Below are 20,224 nucleotides of genomic sequence, written 5' to 3' on the forward strand. Positions count from 1 at the left end.
GTTTGTACATATCTGCAAGCTACCCCCAGGTCACTCAACAGGTAGTCACATACACAGAGAAGGGTAGGTGCCAGTGTGCTGGAACATGAGAGAGGCACGGGACACCATCCTAGGTCTACAAGGTCTAAGAGTTCTGTCCATTTCTCAAACAAAGAAAAATCTGCAGCCAGTGAGGTGGATTTATAGATGAAGGCTTTTTATAAATGTTCAGGCTGGCGGTTCCTCAATGAAAATATCACTGGCCCCAGAATCAATGAATGCAGGAATAGGGATGGACTGGCCCCTAGTGTGGAGAGGAACGGCCTGGTAGGCTCATGTCAACATTGCTAGACCTGTGTGTTTCCTATAGACATGTAAGCTGCGGATAAATTCGGTTTGGTTCAGATATTTCTGGACCCGAATAGCATTCGGGATCCGAATTTCCGAATTGCATTGGGGAGCTCCCGTATGCCATTCGGGTCTGGGAGCCATATACATATATTACCAAAGCTGAGGTTCCCAGACCCGAATGGCATACGGGAGCTCCCCAATGCAATTTGGAAATTCGGATCCTGAATGCTATTCGGGTCTAGGAGATTCAGCTTTAGTATTATATGTATATCCTGTATATGGCTCCAATGTTGCCGTAATGAAAATTTGTGTTCAGACCCATTCGGATGCATTAAACCGAAAAACACATCTGATTGGCCAGAAAAGTCACATGTCCGATTCAGTTTAGTTTTTGAACGAAATTTGGACGGGATCCGAAATTCAAAAATGGAAATTCGGATTCGGACACATTCAGATGCATTGGGATTCGGAAAATATGTCCGAAATTGGAACTAAACTAATTGCACATGTCCAGTTTCCTACATGTTGGGGACTTTGTTGTTGAAGTGCCCCTTCTCCCCACAATGTACAGATACCCTGTTTTTGGCAACATGTTCTTTCCTGTGGGGACAGTTGAGCTCAGTCTAATTGCATGGGTTCACCTGTGGAGGAGTCCTGGCTGGGAACGTCCATTTCTTTAGAAGCTGATGGATGGGTAGCTGGGTAGAAGCATGGCTGGCGGCTACACACCTGAGAGCATTCCTGGAATCAGATATTGATTTGGATGGAAGTCCTCCAGGGAGGATTGTAATTCTCTGCCCGTCAGTCTGCCGGTATGTGGCTGCAAGCTACCCCCAGGTCACTCAATCACGGTCCCGGAGGAGGGAAGGTGCCACTGAGCTGGAGTTTCAGAGAGGCGCGGGACACCATGCAGCTTGAAGAAGAGATGATTCGGGAGGTGACCAGCGAAGAGATGATAAAGCAGCAAAATGAAATTTAAACTGGGTACAGCACTGCTTGAGTCCCTACCAAGGTTATATAATTGACCATTCAGTGTACATTCTTTATCCTCAATAAGGCAAATCAAACAAGGATGGTGACTGGTTCCTTGACTTTATTGAGCTAAACGAGTATAGTCAGCCATGCCTTTGCATGTACTGTACATTCTCAAAGTTTGTTAACATCATGTGTATACAATATATTCAAGTATATAGCTCAATGTTTTTGTTTGCTCCTGCTGTTTGGGAGTATCCCTGGCAATAGTGTGGGAAGAAACTATCATTTGGGTTATGAATACTGTATTTATATCTCACTGTCCAACCACTAGGAGGTTTGTACCGATGGTGCATGCTGGGCAAAGACATAAGTATTTGGGGAACCTTCTGGAAGCCTAGTTCCTCTCCCTTCTGAGTTTTGTGTGGGGAGGATGTGCTTCTGGTGTCCGTCTCCTTTCAGGCTTTGCCTGGGGAGGGTGTGCTGCTGTAGTTCCTCTATGCCTAGGCTTTGCCTGGGGAGGGTGTGCTGTTGGAGTTCCTGTACGCTCAGGCTTTGCCTGGGAAGGGTGTTCTGGTGGAGTTCCTCTAAGCCCCGGCTTTGCCTGGGGAGGGTGTGCTGCTGTAGTTCCTCTATGCCTAGGCTTTGCCTGGGGAGGGTGTGCTGGTGGAGTTCCTCTATGCCCCGGCTTTGTCTGGGGAGGGTGTACTGCTGGAGTTCCTCTATGCCCAGGCTTTGTCTGGGGAGGGTGTTCTGGTGGAGTTCCTCTACACCCAGGAATGGTGTTCTGGTGGAGTTCCTCTACACCCAGGCTTTGCCTAGTGAGGGTGTGCTGCTGGAGTTCCTGTACGCTCAGCCTTTGCCTCGGAATGGTGTTCTGCTGGAGTTCCTCTACACCCAGGCTTTGCCTAGGGAGGGTGTACTGCTTGAGTTCCTGTACACAATCAGACCTTGCCTGGGAAAGGTGTTCTGGTGGAGTTCCCGTACGCTCAGGCTTTGCCTGGGGAGGTTTTGCTGCTTGAGTCCCTCCCCTCCCAGGCTTTACCTGGGGAGGGTGTGTATATTGCTGGAATTCTCTTCCTCCCAGGCTTGCTGCCTGGAGAGAAGGTGTTCTGTGTTACAGAGAGGCCAAAGCCTGGGTTCCAGAACCTTCTGCTGTCCTGGTGGATATTATATCCCAAGAAAGAGATACTGGATTTCTGGCCAGGAACATCAGGGGTAAAGACTTTGCTGTTGGAGTGCGTCCAGGGAAGCTTTCAACAGTGCGTCTCACAGGAATTTCTGGTGGCTCATTCAGGCCCCATTCACACGTAGCGACATACCTTTTGCAGCGGCCGGGATAGCGCGACTTTCGGGGCGACGTTCCAGCGACGGTAGCGCGACCTTCTCCGTCGGGCTCCATTAGGCCCCGTTCACATTGAGCGATTTATCGCGCGATTTTTGTAGCGATATCGCTCATATTTCCGCACTATATCGCTCTATGTAGCTTCACCAATACAATTCAATGTAGCTGTTCACATCTCGTCGCTCAATGTCGCTCAATATCGCTCAATATCGCTTGTAGCTCGTCGCTGGGAGCTTGTCGCTTCTACATGACCCTTTTTTAGAGCGATTTTGAGCGATATTGCTCCTGATTGCATACAGCCCAATAGGAAGATGTCGCGCGATGTCGCGCGACACGTCGCTCAATGTCGCTCGTCGCTCAATGTTGCTCAAAGTCGCGTGATTTGCATGTCGCTCAGTGTGAATGGGGTCTTAGAAAAAAGCGACGAGCGACATGGAGCTAAGACAGCTCCATTGAATATCATTAGCCGGTGACTTCTCGCGATATCGCGCGGCAAAAATGCGCGATATCGCGGCGGAAATCGCGCGATAAATCGCTACGTGTGAATGGGGCCTCAAGGAGCAAGAGTGCCATACTAATCCTGATCTACAGTGCGAGGAATACAGAGTACTGGTCTGGATTAGCGGCCCTCTTCTGTGTTAAATAAAGCTGAATTCTGCATTTTGGTTGTTTTGAATATCCTGCGCCCTTACCCTCTTGGCATTAACAAACTCTGTTAATCTTCTTACAGTGACTGGCACCCTATTATGTCTACTCCATCCGTGTTATCCCTCTGCAAGCCAAGGATCCAACCCTGAGAAGTGAATGTGTCCAGCGACTTAATTAGGACTGGAAGATTCGGAGTGTATAGCTCTGAGGCTGCTTGACTGCTATCTCATGTGACCCGAGGAGGGGGGGGGGCAGTAACGCTACACTTCTGTTTACTTTGGTTTGCATAGTTTAGCCTCGTTGTTTAAAACTAAAACTGCTGTTGGTTGATGGACATTGCCCAAGTGTATGCGGCCTTGCTATTAGTGGACTACTCTAGCAATCGCACACATGTGCAAGATTTTTATATATCAGTTTCCTTCCTGTTCTTCGTCGGATTTGTTACAAAACAGCATTAGTCAAAGTGCTGAGACAGACAAGTGCTGGATCAGCTACTAACCAACAGGGAAGGTGCTCAGCAAAGGGGGAGATAGATATATACCTAGTCTATTAAATCTCATATAAGCTGTAATAGGCATGCATTGTTATGCAACGCAGGGTTATGGCGTGGTGCGGCAGGTTGTTTTCCATGTGCCCCTGTGTTGAGCCTGGACTGATTTATGCAGAGCAACAGACATGGTGTAAACAGGACCTTTAACAATAAGTACCATCCATCCTTCCTGACCTCAACGATCCCACCCTCGGCCCTTACTGATCCAAGGGCTGCTGCTCTGCTGTTTGTTAGCCTCTCCTGGCCGTCTATGGGGCTGTAATGTGCAGGAGTGGCCAGCAGAGGGAGCATTGTGATGCTAAATGTAAACAATAGCAGAACCGCGCCCTTTCGGATCTCGGTAAGTACGGAACTGTAGAGGTTTCGGCAGGGGCGTCCCGAGGCTGGGTGACACCCGGAGCGGAGAAGGGGTGACACCCCGCCGTGACATCATTGCGCATGTGCGGTCATCTTATTGACGCCTGCTGACGCCCATCTTGGTGATGGACGCCGGCAGAGAGGAGGGGACGTTCACCCGGCGGGATGAGTTATGCCGCAGGGTCCCCTCCTCTATCCTGACACTGTTGGGCTCTCGGTCCATGAGCGAGTGCCCGACTTTTCATAGGGGGTGACACCAAAATGACTGCCAGTCATTTTAGTGTCACCCCTCCAATGGTGGCACCCGTGTGTGGGCCGCACCCCCCTTGTGACGCCACTGGGTTTAGGTTAGGGGGGCAAAATGGATAAGTCTGCTGCCTTTTAAATTGCATGCAGGGGCAGGCAAACTCCAGCCCTTCAGCTTTGGTGAAACTACAAATCCCATGAATCTTTGCATGGTTCTGAAAGCCGCAGGCATGTCTCCCTGAGGCAGATGCATGATGGGATTTGAAGTCTCGACACAGCTGGAGTTTTCCTACCTGTAGCACTAAAGCCTGTTGGCCAGCATGCTAGCCAGGCAGCGAGTATTTTTGTAAGGTCAGCCCCTGTATATCTATTTGGACAGGTATATTATTCCCAGGGCCAGGTTTGAGAGATCAGCAGGTTTGCATAATAAGCTCCAGCTTCAAAAACAAATATTTGAATAAGCTTTATTTAGACACAAACAGAACAGTCATTGCAAAAAATTGTGCTGACCAGTTCCTCTTTACTTAACATACAAACGTACACGGCTGTTCTAGCAATAAGCTACACGTCATGTGCTGCATGGAGAATAAACTCCCTTACCCCCAGGGTCAGCTTCATGTGAGCTGAGACCATTCACACTGCTCTTGTTATAAATAAAATTAAAAAAAAAAACACTCCCACGCATGCGCGGTAGCAGCCCCACGTCTCCCAGCGTGCACCGCGCCCCACGCCAGACCAGCCTGCCAACACTACACATCCCACAATCCAGCGCGGTGACGTGCGCAGTACTGGGCGAGGGGCGGGGCTACGTGTCAGTGTCGGGCTCCTGCTGCCCCCAGCACAGCTCGCTCCGCTGGCTCTGGGACAACATGGCGCTGAAAAGGATTCAGAAGGTGAGATGAGCGGAGCTGCCCGGCCGCGGCCGGCCCAGGATCTCCTACCGCACACGGGGGACTCTTCGGGGCCGCTTCTTCCGCCCAGGAGAGCTCCGTCATTGGGTGGAAGGGGAGAAAGGAAACAACGATGCGCTGGCAAGGTGCCGGGAGGGAGGGAGAGCGAGAGAGGCCGAATCGCACGAGGTGGGAGGAGGGGGTGGTGGCGGCGGCGAGGTCTCCCGGTGGAGCCAAGGACGGCGCCGAGCCGCTGCCAGATACTGATCCAGTGGGCGAAGGGTCTACGCATGCGCTCGGGCTGTCACCGTGGCCTCGCCCCCCGAGAGAACGCGAGCCGCGCAGGCGCAGTGTGGTGGAACGGGCCGGGGGCGCAGTTGGCTTGCGTGCGCGCGCTGGCGGATTGACTGGGGCGCCTTGGTGGTGCGCGTGCGCCGGCAGTGACAGCTGCTCCCACACCTCCCCCTACCCCTCTTTAACCGTTTGCCAAATAGTGATCCCTAGGCCAGCTGCTGGGGACAGACCTTACATGGGAAGAGGGGACAGGGGAGGTGGGGGAGCTGCTTGTCCTGGACAGGACACATGGCTGCCATTCAGGTGTCCTAGAGCAAACCCAGAGCATGAACAATAGAGGGGGGGAGACATGTCCATAGACAAGTCATGTCAGCAAGTGTGAATTCCTGTATAAACATGGCACCGATACGGCATTCTCTGTCCAATTGTGTAACCCATAACGCTGCAATGTGTTGTTACAATTGGTTCTCTCCCATGCTTCGGGTGGCGGTTGCAGCTGTGATGTCATCACATACAATGCGGGACGGCGAGAGCCCCGTCCACAACCTGGAGTGCTGGAGGCAAGAGGTGAGGGCCGGGGGCAGCCATAAGGTAAGTATGAGTCATTTTCATGGGTGCGCTAGACCAGGGGTGGGCAACCTCGGCATGCCAGTTGTGCTTAAACTACAAATACTGTCATGCCTGTGGCTGTCAGCCTTGCAATGCCTTATGGGATTTGTAGTTCCACAGCAGCTGGAGGGCGGAAGTTGGCTAGCCCTGGTCTAGGCAAAAACAAGCACTTAACCCATGCAGAGCGAGGGGGGGACGCCAAACCTGCGGCAGCAATAGAGGGGAGCACTGAAATGGCGGCGCTGGAGAGGGATCTGCCTGCAAGGTAAGTCTGCCCTAATGTGCTGTGAAAAATGGTACATAATGGCAAACACCACCGGGGGGCCCAAAATACCCCAATAAATAAACAACTCTTGTGCGTTAAGCTGGCCGGGAGACTAAATGCAACAGGAGAGGTGTGAATTCAAGTCACGTGGCCAGTTGACCAATTCAACATGAGGAGCTTTTTAGCTTGAAGGAACCCCTGTAATTACTTTCTGGTCTCAGGCAGCCCCCCAATATATACAAAATCTACAACTCATGGTATGTTTGCGTTATGGTCAGTGGGGAGAATGCCCCTTACATTGGTGGTCAGTGGGGAGAATGCCCCTTACATTGGTGGTCAGTGGGGAGAATGCCCCTTACATTGGTGGTCGGTGGGGAGAATGCCCCTTAGTCTGGTGGTCAGTGGGGAGAATGCCCCTTAGTCCGGTGGCCAGTGGGGAGAATGCCCCTTGCGTCGGTGGCCAGTGGGGAGAATGGCCCTTACGTCGGTGGTCAGTGGGGAGAATGGCCCTTACGTCGGTGGTCAGTGGGGAGAATGCCCCTTACGTTGGTGGTCAGTGGTGAGAATGCCCCTTACGTCAGTGGTGAGAATGCCCCTTACGTCGGTGGGGAGAATGCCCCTTACGTCGGTGGGGAGAATGCCCCTTACACTGGGGGGTCAGTGGGGAGAATGCCCCTTACACTGGGGGGAGAATGCCCCTTACGTCGGTCAGTGGGGAGAATACCCCTTACGTCGGTGGTCAGTGGGGAGAATGCCCCTTACGTCGGTGGTCAGTGGGGAGAATGCCCCTTACGTTAGTGGTCAGTGGGGAGAATGCCCCTTACGTCGGTGGTCGGTGGGGAGAATGCCCCTTACGTCGGTGGTCGGTGGGGAGAATGCCCCTTACGTTGGTGGTCGGTGGGGAGAATGCCCCTTACGTCGGTGGGGAGAATGTCCCTTACGTCGGTGGGGAGAATGCCCCTTACACTGGGGGGTCAGTGGGGAGAATGCCCCTTACACTGGGGGGTTTAAGCCCCAATGGGGCATCTATTCAGATCCCAGACATGGTGTCTATTCTCTTTTACTCCCTTATTCCCATTATAAATCAGCATAACACGTTGGTTGTGGTTTTCTTTGGTGTATTTTAGGTGGCGTATTACCTTCTCTTTACTGCTCCTTTCTACTGTCAATGTTTGTAAAAGAAAACCAGGACATATAGGAGAATGTATATGTACTTGTACAAACGCTGAACCGCTGGCAGAGGTCTTTCACACCAATATTTCCACTGCACACCAGAATAGAGCTTTCAGAGTCCATCAGTGTCCTCGTGTGCATTGATTAGGCCCTGATTAAGGGGGACTCTGATATGGGTCGTCTGTGCATATATTTTTTTCGGCATTTGTGAAGCCAATAAAGTTTTCTTAGATGCCTGGCACCTTTTATTAGTCTTCATTCACCCTGATTTCTCATTCTGGGCATATTCTCTCTCTCTCATCCCCCGCTTTGTGCTGCAGCTGAGCCATCAGGCCTAAATATTGCTCCTGTTTGAGTAGCGAAATTTCTTGGTCCATCACCTCCTCCCCACTTCCCTTGGATATGAAAATGTAACAATTTTACATGACAGGGACATTGTGCAACATATCTGTTAGAAATGTTTTGGTTTCAATACTTTGTAAAGACATTAGGAATGATGATTTTTAGGCTGGCTGGCTATTGAAACACTGAGCAGAGGAGTGGGCCTGAGAGAGAAAGTTCTCCCTCGGGTCCGTTGTTCTGCTCAGGCTAGGTTCACACCTAGGCGATTCAGATGCTGAGCTGTTTTCATTGTAAACCACAATAGAAGTCACCAGCACTCAATGATATGTGCAAGAAGTAAAGCACTTTTTATTCAATCGTCAAACAGCCGACGTGTGGGGGCCACACAGCGTCCCTCCTGGGCGATGTCGTCACTATGTCGCCCAGAAGTAGGGACACTGCGTGGCCCCGAAATGTTGACTGTTTGACGTATGTGACGATTGAATAAAAAGTGCTTTACTTCTTGCACATATCGAAGGCTGGTGACTTCTATTATGGACTGTATCTGACACGGCGCCATCTGTGTTGTCACTTCAAGCACCAGCACTCAAGGTCTCTACGCTTTATGGAGTGCAGGTGATTGTGTATTATCGTGTTCATTGTAAACCACGCGATTTGCAATGCATAGAGATGTCTATGGGACCTAAACCGTGCGACAACCGCCCAAAAATAGCTCCTGCACTTTTTTTTGCACGACAGGCGACAAACTGCAAAGCAGCCTCCATTGACTTCATTGCGAATCTGTGTTTTGTGCGACTCAAACCGTGCAATAAATCGCCTAGGTGGGCACCGGCCCTCAGTGGGTGGGTGCAATAGCCAGCCTGCTATTGGCTTTTGCAGTAGCATTCTTTCTATTGCTCCCCATTGTTTACATTCTGCTGCCGACTGTGGAATCTAGCCACCGGCCGACAGTAAAATGCAAACAGATTCCTTAGCAACTAAATACATTTAGTTGCTAAGGACATTTTTAGTGTGTACCAAGCAACCAACTACTTTTTAGTCTGCACCAAGCCTCCGGCAAAAAATAAAAATCAAGAACATATGTCCTCTATTCTTATTTTTGCCAGTTGCGTAAATGGCGGATAATGTGGCGTTTACTGTATAAGGTATTCTGATATCAGAAGGTGGAAGCACAGAGGATACTTCGCCCCGTGCAGATAAGGAAGGTTGACCCATTGTACTATGTCACAGCTAAGGCAAGAATCACAATGTAGAAGGTTGAGTATGAGCTCTCTGGGTTCTGTATCTTTTGCCATTTAGTTATTTCAGGTATTTATTGAGCGCCTACTATTTTTACCCAGCGTTTTACCTAGTGCACATTCATATCAGTCCCTGCCCTCATGGAGCTAACAATCTCAGGTCCCTATCGCCCATACATACATTCAGACAGTGGCGTTACTAGGGGGGTGCGGCTTGCACCTGGGTGACACCGTTGGAGAGGTGACACCAAAATAAATGACATGCATTTTGGTGTTCACCCCCCTCTGAAAAGTCAGGCACTCGGTCATGACCCAAGGGCCCAACAGTGTCAGGAGAGAGGAGGGGACCCGGCGGAGTACAGCATCCCGCCGGGTGAACATCCCCTCCTCCCTCTGCCAGCGTCCAAACAATTTTTACGCTGCGTTTTACCTAGTGCATATTTACATCAGTCCCTGCACTCAAGGAGCTTACAATCTCAGGTCCCTATCGCCCATGCATACATTCAGACAGTGGCGTCACTAGGGGGGTGCGGCCCGCCCCCGGGTGACACCATTGGAGAGGTGACACTAAAATGAGTCATTTTGGTGTCACCCGCCTCTGAAAAGTCAGGCACTTGGTCATGAGGAGGGGACACGGCGGCATACCTTACCCCGCCGGGTGAACGTCCTTCTCCCTCTGCTGGCGTCCATCACCAAGATGGCTACACATACGCGTGATGTCATTGCTACAGTACGCAATGACATCACAGCGAGGTGTCGCCCGGTACCTGCTCCAGGTGATACCCAGCCTCGGGACGCCCCTGCATACAGATCCAATTTAGACAGGAGCCAATTCACCTTCAAGCACAAGGAGAACATGCAAACTCCATGCAGATAGTGTCCTAACCCCTTATCAATCTTTGCGGTGTACAACTGTGACGGCCCCATTGTGTAAGTGTTACAGAAGGAAAGGAGACCCTGGTCACTATCTGGTTCTGGTTATCCTCGGGTCTCTACATATTGACATCAGCCACTATGGAGACTCGGTAGCTTTTGTGTGTATAGAGCTGCAGACTTCTGTGACCACCATGGGGGTTTCTGCTCTCTAAAGCCTCTGATGCATGTCATGGATTGAAAAATATATTTATCGGATGTTAATTCTTCAATATAGTTTCTCTATAACCAGATTGTGTTCTTTCATTCGCAGGAACTTATGGATTTGCAGAGGGACCCCCCAGCGCAGTGTTCTGCCGGTCCTGTGGGAGAGGACTGTACGTATTGCATCCTGCACACTACATCGTACATCAGTAGGCAAATTAGTTCTAATTACAGATAAACACACCAGGCTGAAGTCATGTTCACTATATGTTTACATCATAACCATTCTACTATTGGCATAGGACTTGTACCTGAGACTAGGGCAGGGGTAGCCAAACTCTGGCCTTCCAGCTGTGGTGAAACCACAAATCCCATCATGCATCTGCCTCTGGGAGTCATGCCTGTGGCTGTCAGTCTTGCAATGCCTCATGGGATTTGTAGTTCCACAGCAGCAATAGGTGTCGGAGTTTGCCTACCCCTGGACTAGACCACGATGCTATCTTACACATATCATACTTGCAATAAAAACGATGGATTGAATCATTACAGGAGGTGGACAGAATAATGGAATATCTTAGCAATATGTTGAAATGAACGGCCCACTAAAGACCATTTTTCCACTTTGTCTTCAGAACTGTTTCAGGCCGTCTTGGAATGCTGTCAGACAAGTAGTGAGCTGCATGTTGGGGGATTTCACTTTAGAAGAAAAGCCTCCGGTTGTTTGAGGGAAGTTGAAATCTGCTTTGCTTGTCTCCAGCACTCCTCATAAAGATCCGGTGCTGTTCAGATCTAGTATCTGGGGAGGACACTGTAGAAGGAGCTTGGACTTCATCAAAACCGCTCTTGATTTTCTTTAGGAGCATGCACGGGGATGTTCTAATCCTTGAATATTGGAACATTATGAAGGAGCAGTGTACTCACCATAGTGTGCATATTCATTGTCCTTTATAGAGCCAGGCAGAGGAATCTGCATACCGAATGACACTTGTGATATAGCTCAGGGACAGAAAACAGAAGCGCGTCGGACCAAAACGGATGTTGGGAGTCCATAAAAAGTTTTACATGACACTAAGCTCAGAAGATAAATCTTAAAAATGCATTCATGTATCTTAACTATTAACACCAATGGGGGGAATTTATCAAAAGTGAAGCAGAAGAATCTCGAGTAGTTGCCTATGGCAAAAAATCAGCTTCTCTCTTCAGTTTGTTCAGTTAGGTCTCGTTCACACCTAGGCGTATTGCATATGCGCGTCTGGCGAGCGTCCGTCGCGCGTTTTTTACGAAGGCTACTTGGCTGTAGCCCCATGGAAACGCGCAACAAAACGGCCCAAAGTAGTACCTGTACCTTTTCAGGCGTGGGCCGTTTTGTGGTGCATTAGGGACGGGCGGAAATACGCCAAGGTGGGAACGAGACCATTGAATACAATGGGATTTATATTTTTGAGCGGTTTGTAGAGCGTTCGTCGAGCGTAGAACGCGCTACAAAACGTTCAGGTGTGAACAAGGGCTTAAGGTTTGAAAATGAAAGGTGGATGCTGATTGGTTGTCATGCACAGCTGCTCCAGTTTTGATAAATTCTCCCCAATGTATCTTATTTGTGTATCACTCGGCTGTAGATCCTCAAATCATCTCTGAATTGGTGCTGACACTGTCCTTCCTTCTGGAAGGCGGCTACTTTTGTTCCCCATGGTCCTTGTGTGTGTGTGTGTGTGTGTGTTGTAAAGTAGTCACCGCTCCAAGCTCACTCCTGTGATGGACTACAATCTCATGTTTAGTTTCCTAATTTGTATTGAGATTGTAGTCCATCACAGGAGGTAGCTTGGAGCGGTGACTACAACACACAGGGACCATGAGGAACACAAGTAGCCACCCTCCAGAAGGAAGGACAGTGTCGGCACCGACTCCGAGATGATTTGAGGATCTACAGCCGAGTGATACACAAGATACATTTTTGGTCATAGTTAAAGGAGAACTATGAGGTTAGTGCTTTTCACTCAGCCTCATAGTTCTAGCCGACCCATGACAATGAGACTGTCACAGGTCGGCTCAGTAGATCGGGAGGTGAGGGAACACATACCGGCGTTCGCTCACCTCTCGATCCTGTCACTGCAGAGAGACGTGACAGAGGAGGGGCTGGATTCCCCCCTTCCCCTGTCCGATCTTCCAGCGCTGACTGGCGGAACGGATGTGGGAGGGGGCGGGTACAGCTGGCTCTGCCTCTAGATAGGCAGCGCCAGCTGTCACTCACGCAGCTGGGTGGATCCAGACATAATTGTAGGGATCCGCTTCAGCTGCGGCGTCTCAGTATACCGCGAGCTGTAGCTCGCGGTATACTGAGCCTAGGGTGACGGGAGGACGCTAGTTTGTGTCCTCCCGTTACCCTTAGGAGAACTATGGGGAAAAGCCCTAACTCCATAGTTCTCCTTTAAAGTCCTTGAATGTATTTTTAAGATTTAAAAAGTTTAGTTTAGTCCCACGTTAAATTCTGAGGGGGTTGTGTCTGCCCCTCCAAATGAGTTGGCTGTTTTGATCAACTTTTTGCTTTATGGACTCTAACATCAGTTTGGCTTGGCACTCTTCTCTTTTCTGTCCCTGAGTTGCTGCCAGTGCTCCCTATTGGAAACTGGGTGTCTGTCAGCTGCCTAACCATACGCTAATGAGCGACCTACAAATCAGGTTTGGTCTGTAATAAAGGATAGAAGTGACTCCTCCCAGTACCACTGAAATATTCTCATTAATTGTGAGGTGTCCATTCAGAACCATATTTAAAGTGTAACTCCACTTTTGTTGAGAGAAAAAATAGAAGCAGCCCCCTCTGGGCAAGGTCCCGGAGTCAGTGTATAGTGCACAGTTCAGCCCCACTGCAAGGGTTAACACTTTTGCCCGGAGTTCTTCTTTAGACAGGTTAATTGTCCTCGGGTGGAAGGAGCCCCCTCATGGCAGCCCTCCATAGATTCCAGTTTTGTGACGTGCAGTTTTTAATGATACAGCGTCAGAGGTTCTGATTCTGCACTCGGAGGTTTTATTTTTGTGGCACTTAGTAAATGTCACGGTGATCTCCGACTCTCGCTGCTCCTCTGATTTGAGTGTTTGGCACGTATTGTCAGTTTTTTGCGCTGTTCCCTCGAACACATTGAGCAGCCTTGCAGGTTTTTTGACAGATGCACTTGCAAGTTGGCCATCAGCAACTTGGCAACTTTGGAATTGTTAATGACATCACGTGACTCCGATAACTCAGATTTCAAGTGCTAATTTTCACACCTTTTTATAGCTGACATGCACTGTTAACTGGCAGGAAACCTCGTATTACTAACCTCTGCAGCTGTGATGGTGATCAGTTCAAAGAAGAACTCCGGGCAAATCAAATCTGAACCTTGCAGTGGGGCTCCCCCTAGCTGTAAGGGTGAAATGCTTGTTCTCTAGGGTGCTAAGATAAAAATTGGATCTGGCTGGCTGCTAGACCAGTCCCTTCAGCCGGCCTCCTCCTTCACTCCAGCGATAGTATGTGCCTTGTCATCCTCACGATCATATACACTAGGGATGCTGCGATACCAATACTCATACTCGCCCAAATGCTCCGATACCTAGCCCGATAGCAAAGCTTCCGGTATCAGGAAGCCGGGCAAGCACATCATTACACGTTGCTCGGCTTCCTGGGAAGCCGGCTCCATGCTCCCTCGTTACTTGTGACAAGGGAGCATGAAGCCGGCTTTCTGGCCAATTGGAAAGCTGGGCACTGTGTAATGACTTGCCGCCTAGCTTCCTGATTGGTCTGGAAGCTGGGCAGCGAGTCATTACCCGACCCCCGGCTTTCTGATCGGCCAGAAAGCCGGCTTCATGCTCCTTTGTCACCTAGTGACGAGGGAGCATGGAGCCAGCTTCCCGGGCCAATCAGGAAGCTGGGCGCCGTGTAATGACTCATTGGCCAGCTTCTCGATCAAGGAAGCCGGGCAACGAGTCATTACACGGCACTCGGCTTTCTGATTGGCCAGAAAGCTAGCTCCATGCTTCCTTGTCACCCGATGACGGCTTTCCTGCTAATCGAGAAGCCGGGTGGCGAGTCTTAACACGTCGCCTGGCTTCCTTAATGGGACTTCCGGTATCGGCGAGTACCAAAGAAAAAATATTGGTACTCGGTACCGAAAAACTGGTATCAGTGTATCCTTATTATGCACTACATAGAACTTAATGGCTCACAGAACCTTAGACCTCTGGAGAGGGAGCGAGGCTGAAGGGACTGGTCTATCAGCCAGCCGTAGTCTTGGCTTGGGTGAGTATAACTCGGCTATTTGAGCCCCCTAGACAAAACAAGCACAAGTGTGGTAGCCTCACTGCAAGGGTTAAAGCGGACCTTTACACTCAAAAATCAAATTCTACCAATACATCCCTCTCAGTATGATGAATAATAATAACAGACATGTCAGGTGTACAATACTGTGATTGTGAAATACTTCCACTTGCAGAACATTCACTTCCTGCTCTGAAAGGGCAAAATGACTTCAGTTTGTCAAAGCAATGCACACTGGGATTGCCTTGTCATCAGCAGAGTATTGCTGGGAAATCTCATCTGTAATCTCAGGAGATCTCAGGGACAGGCATTTTCCTCCACTGTGATGTGTATGGCCACATGTTCTAGTCACATGTCTAGTCACATGTGCCAGAAATCCAGGAAGTAAAAGGAGAGCTAGTAATCTGCCCTTAGTAAACATGGCCACTGCCAGAAGACTGGGGAAGAAAAGAGAAATAAGGAATGCAAAGAATACAAAGCCGGCAATGATCTAGAAGTATCTGTGTTTGTAGATTGTTGTCACTAAACATTTCTAAAGGTGTGTTTGTTGTTATGGTCAAGATATGGGTAAAGGGCCACTTTAGGATTTGATTTGCCCGATGTTCTTCTTTAGATCCTTTTTCAATTATTATACAGGATTTATATAGCACCAACAGTTTGCGCAGCACTGTACAATATAAAGAAGACATTACAATACAATTCAAGACAAGATGGTAAGGAGGGCCCTGCCCCTGAGGGCTTACAATCTAAAATGAAAGTGTTTCCATTATTTTGTCCACCTCTTTGCGTATAATTGTGCGTTTACATTGAGCTTTAAAGCCTTGTTGAGCAATTCTAAATGCTGCAAGCGTGCGATTTTATACTTTGACAGATGTTATGTTCCGTTAATACACATATAATGCTGTTAGAAGCAGTATGGACACATCACTCATTAGTACAGTTGCTCCCAAAAATATATCACTAGCAGTAGGGCAGCCTCTCGTCCATGAAATATCCCCCAAGTTGTGTCTCTCTGTATTTCAGTGTTTCACTGGCAGGCGACTATCATGGGCCCCGTAAGTATCTTGTGCTGCGCTGTGTGCACCACTCCTCTGTTTGTGTGTGGACTAATATTTGTCACATCCTTTAACAGGGTGTTCAGCACTTCTGTAAACACTGGCCGATGACTTTTAATGCAATGAGCAGCAATAGGGATTATGTTGTATGACGGCGGTAGGCAACCTCGGCACTCCTGCTGTGGTAAGACTACAATCCCATCATGTCTGTGGGACTGGTGCCTATGGCTGTCAGCCTTGCAATGCATCTAGATTTGCGGTTCCGTACCAGCTGGAGTGTTGAAGTTGCCCACCCTTGTTCTTTGAGAACAGTCTAGCTACCTATAGCATACTCTAGACCAGTGGTGGGCAAACTCTGGCCATCCAGCTGGGGTGAAATTACAAATCCTATAGCTGTGGTAAGACTACAATCCCATCATGAATCTGCCTCTAGGGGTCATGCCTGTGGCTGTCAGTCTTGCAATGCCTCATAGAACTTTTAGTTCCACAACAGCTGGAGGGCCGGAGTTTGCCTACCCCTGGTCTAGACCTGATTGACCTCGTCTAGATGGGATAGGTTGTGTGGGGGAATGGGAGTTTGTTTGGGAACTCTTTAGGGCACAGGAATAGACTCAAATAGAAGATGCTGGAAATCCCGTGACAAGTGTCAAGGAGATAAATATACGTGGCTGAGGCTGAACAGTGTTCTAATTTGAGCGAGGAACTAGGAATGCCCTTCTCTCTTATTGGTGCGCGCCCTCCACAGCCTGTCCTCTAAACTAAGGGAGTGTTGTGTTCTGACCACAAGAGTAGAAGGCTCAAGGTTTCTGTCACCACTGATTTTGGGAAATTTTGCTCTGCCAGTTGGGGCTTTATTAAAGAGACCCATGCTGCTGTTGCTGGCCTCCTGAAAAGTTTCTGAGCAGTCATGCTGGTCCTTTAAAGTGACATTAAACCCTCAGATTTTTTAACATAAAAAAAAATTCTGTAATGTGCGCCTTACTGTAATCCATGGTTGTTTCCCTTCTCTTTGCTGCTCTTCCTTTGCAATCCTCATGTCTTCTCATGCTGGGAGAGAACTTCCCTTTGCAGCTGAGTGCCTTTTCCTGTAGTGCTGGCTCAGGTTGTGAACCTTCACACAGACACCGTGTATCCATTCCAGAGACAAGGCAGTCTGCTGCAAAACAGAAGTTCTGCCCAGCATGAGAAGAGATACGGCTTTAAAAGGAAGAGCAGCAAAGAGAAGGGAAACAACCATGGATTACAGTAAGGCACACATTACAGTATTGTTTTATGTTAACAAATCTGAGGGTTTAATGTCACTTTAATTACTGAAAAAGCATGGGAATCAGCAGTTCAGACTTCACTGCAAATCCACCTACTAAATACATGTTTTTTCGGCAGTGATTCAATGTGTCTATGCCAGAGACGGCCAAGCTGTTTTTTTTTCTTTTTTCTAGCAACAACAGGATTCCTTCAACTGAGGAAAAACTTCTAGCCTGGCTTAGGGCAGGGATGGTTATCTCCGGCCCTCCAGCTGTGCTTCAATTACAAATCCTAACATGCCTCTTGGAGTCATACCTGTAACTCTCAGGCTTGCAATGCCTTATGGGACTTGTAGTTCCACAGCAGCTGGAGGACTACAGTTGCCCACCCATGGCTTAGGGCTTGTTCACACCAGTGGCCATATGGCGTGTTTTAACACGTGCTTTACTGCTACTCATGTTAAATGTGTTGGTGCAATGCTGTCATTCTGATTGGCAACCCAATGCACCTTGTAGATGGACATGTGTTGCATTGCAATGAGCTGCAAGGCACTAACGTGTTGCTCTGCCAAAAAAAAAAAAATGATGCATGCTCCATTTTTTTTTTGGGAGGCGCATTGCAACATACATTGGTGCAGTGCAACGCATGTACGTTGGTGCAATGCCATTCATTAGTGCATATCTCCACACTAAAAAGAATCCAGCCGCACACCGCTTGCCACTCCTTTATTCAGCCTTGCACAGCTCTGCTCAGTATCGCCCTCAGTCTCTCCCTCTAAGGCTGCGTTCACACCTGACCGTTTTGTAGGGCGTTCTACGCTCGACCAACGCTCTACAAAACGGTCAAAAATATAAATTGCATTGTAGTCAATGCCCTCGTTCCCACTTAGGCGTATTTCCGCCCCTCCCTAACGCCCTACAAAACGGCGTAGGGCGTTTTCCATTTGGATACTGCCAAGTTGCCTTTGGAATCGCGCGACTTTTTTACCGCGAATCGCGGTAAAAAAACGCGTGACGGTCGCGCGACAGACGCGCATATTACAATACGCCTAGGTGTGAATGGGGCCTAACACATTTCACCCTATCCAGGGCTTAGTCGCACATTACATACATTACATTAAAGCAGTGGTTCTCAACTGGTGGGTCGCGACCCAAAAGTGTGTCCCAACCCCATGTTCAGTGGGTTGCCGTGTGCATTCCTCTGTGCTAGGTGAGAGGCTCCTCAGCCTCCCCCTAGCACCGCACTGTCAGTTCTTGCGCTGAGCATCCATTTAAAATATGATGCCCGGTTCCAATTGTAAGCTTGAGGTGGGGAGGAATGGGGGTATGTCCGTGAAGGGAGCTCCATCCATACATGCATTGCTTACAGCTCCCTAACGTGCCCTATAGAGGTGCACATCACATTCTGGCTCCCGGCACCTCTACAGGGCATGCAAGGAAGCTGTGCAAGCAATGCACATATGGCCGGAGTTCCGTCACAGAGCAGCCCCCCCAGGCTGAGGATCCACTCCCATTTCTTGTAAGGTCATGCGTTCCAGTGCAGTGCAGCTTGGGTCACGACTTAATGACCAAGGACAAATGTGGGTTCTAAGGTTACACAGGTTGAGAATCACTGCATTAGAGCATGGATGAGTTCAGCCAGCGGGCACCCGGTTTTCTTCCTTGCTGTGTGGCTGTGAAGGAACGGTGTTGCAACTTGTTGAATCTACCCCAACGCATATACCATGCTTTGCACTCGGTAGCACATGCAATACCGCAACACCATAATGTGAACAGGCCCGAAGAGTCATTCCATCAGCCCTTAAGTAGAGTTTTAGAAGCTGTGCCTGGAGATCACACCTCTAGAGCATCAATGGTTTCTCCTTCCAAGGACTAGCACCAGTTCCAGTATATGATCCAGATCCACAACTCCCATCATGGCTGGAGTGAATGTTCCTCAGAATAGAAATAACTACCCATAGCTAGCTGTAGGCATAGTCATTAAGGTCTTAGAATGGGTTTTGTATGCTGAGATTTCCATCAAGTCCCAAAATGAAAGGCTCATCTCAGAAGTTTCTAATGGAAGCTCCCATTTCCAGTCCACATGGTAAATAGTAGTTGCAGAATGTGCTGAATTTATTATGTGGTCCTTGAATCGGGGAGAATGGCAGCTTCCATCAGAAGATTCTGCTGATGGGTATCTTGTTATATGACACACATATGTACCCATTTCCGAAAAAGTCGGGCATAGAGCCCTATAAACAATATGCAATTAACACAAGTGGGTATTTCCCTATAAGAAAGCGATTAATATAATTGGGTATTTGTAATGGGCAGTTGTAGTAAATATCATTCAGGCTCAGATAGGCTGGCTGAGTGATGCTCAGTGGTGATGGTTCTCTGTATTAAGGCTGTGACGAGATCTGCAGTGCAGGCAGTAACGAGGTGCATGTGCTGGGTCTAACTGCTATATTAGTGGTGTGCCAAATATACTGTATAAGGAAGGGGAAAAAGCCTTTGTATATGCCGGCTTATGTGCATGCATAATGCACAATGAGCTGCTCCACAATCTATATTTTATGTAAAGCAAAGAGAGATGGCCTAGGAAGTGGATGCAGCTCGAGGCCCAGAAGATAATGTGGTTTTAGTACAGACTAATTGCACTCCCGAGCAGGGGTTCTTAACCTCGTCATCCACCTCAAGGCTGCAACATGGTCTTGGATCTTGAATCACTTGTTTTCTTTAAATGTCTTTTTTTTTTAATTGACCTTTTTCTAAATCTTAAAATGCAGGTATGGGATCTAGTATGTAGCTTGCTTGGTACGTGGAGTTCCCAATTTGACAGAAAGGAAGAGAAACCCCAATCAGATTTTGTATTTGGTGGCTACATAACATGCGCATGTTTCCTTAATTGTTAATGAACCGGACTCGCTGATCTACATCATGGGTGTGCCTAGCTTTTCAAGTTTTAAGCCCCAAGTAAGTTGTTAGTGGAACTCCAGGGATGATCTTTTATGGATACTTTTGGTCCCGCTTGACTCAATGTAAGTATTCATATCTGATATGCAGAGGGGCGCTGAGGATTCCGAAAATCAGTCAGCGCTACATATAGAGCTGTAGCTAACGATTATTTTCAAAATCGATTAGTTAGCCGATACATACAGACAGTGCTGGTTGCTCCACCAGCTTCTCCTCTGCATACCGAGCACAGGGAGTCACTTGCCATTTAAAGAACGCCTTGTATTATTATTATTATTATTATTATTTTTTAATGACTAAAAGGCGTTCTCTGATTTGAGGAAGTAGAGACGTGAAACAGATT

The 20,224-nt window shown here is 48.5% G+C and overlaps 1 protein-coding gene across 2 annotated transcripts in view; it reads left to right on the forward strand.

Annotated features, from left to right (window-relative positions):
- Nucleotides 1-5,211: 5,211 nt before the first annotated feature.
- LOC108792479 (ubiquitin-conjugating enzyme E2 D4) overlaps nucleotides 5,212-20,224 on the forward strand; it is a 36,305-nt gene continuing 21,292 nt past the window's right edge. For both annotated transcript variants that reach the window (XR_001941568.1, XM_018563269.1), the window contains exons 1-3: nucleotides 5,212-5,341; nucleotides 10,446-10,509; nucleotides 15,648-15,679. Coding sequence is in view for 1 of the 2 variants with exons in the window: in XM_018563269.1 (XP_018418771.1) it covers nucleotides 5,318-5,341; nucleotides 10,446-10,509; nucleotides 15,648-15,679 (120 nt within the window). In the remaining variant the exon portion in view is untranslated. The remainder of the gene's footprint in view (nucleotides 5,342-10,445; nucleotides 10,510-15,647; nucleotides 15,680-20,224) is intronic.

The sequence above is a fragment of the Nanorana parkeri genome, unplaced genomic scaffold, assembly GCF_000935625.1.
Source record: "Nanorana parkeri isolate BGI_ZX_2015 unplaced genomic scaffold, ASM93562v1 scaffold646, whole genome shotgun sequence".
Taxonomy (NCBI): domain Eukaryota; kingdom Metazoa; phylum Chordata; class Amphibia; order Anura; family Dicroglossidae; genus Nanorana; species Nanorana parkeri.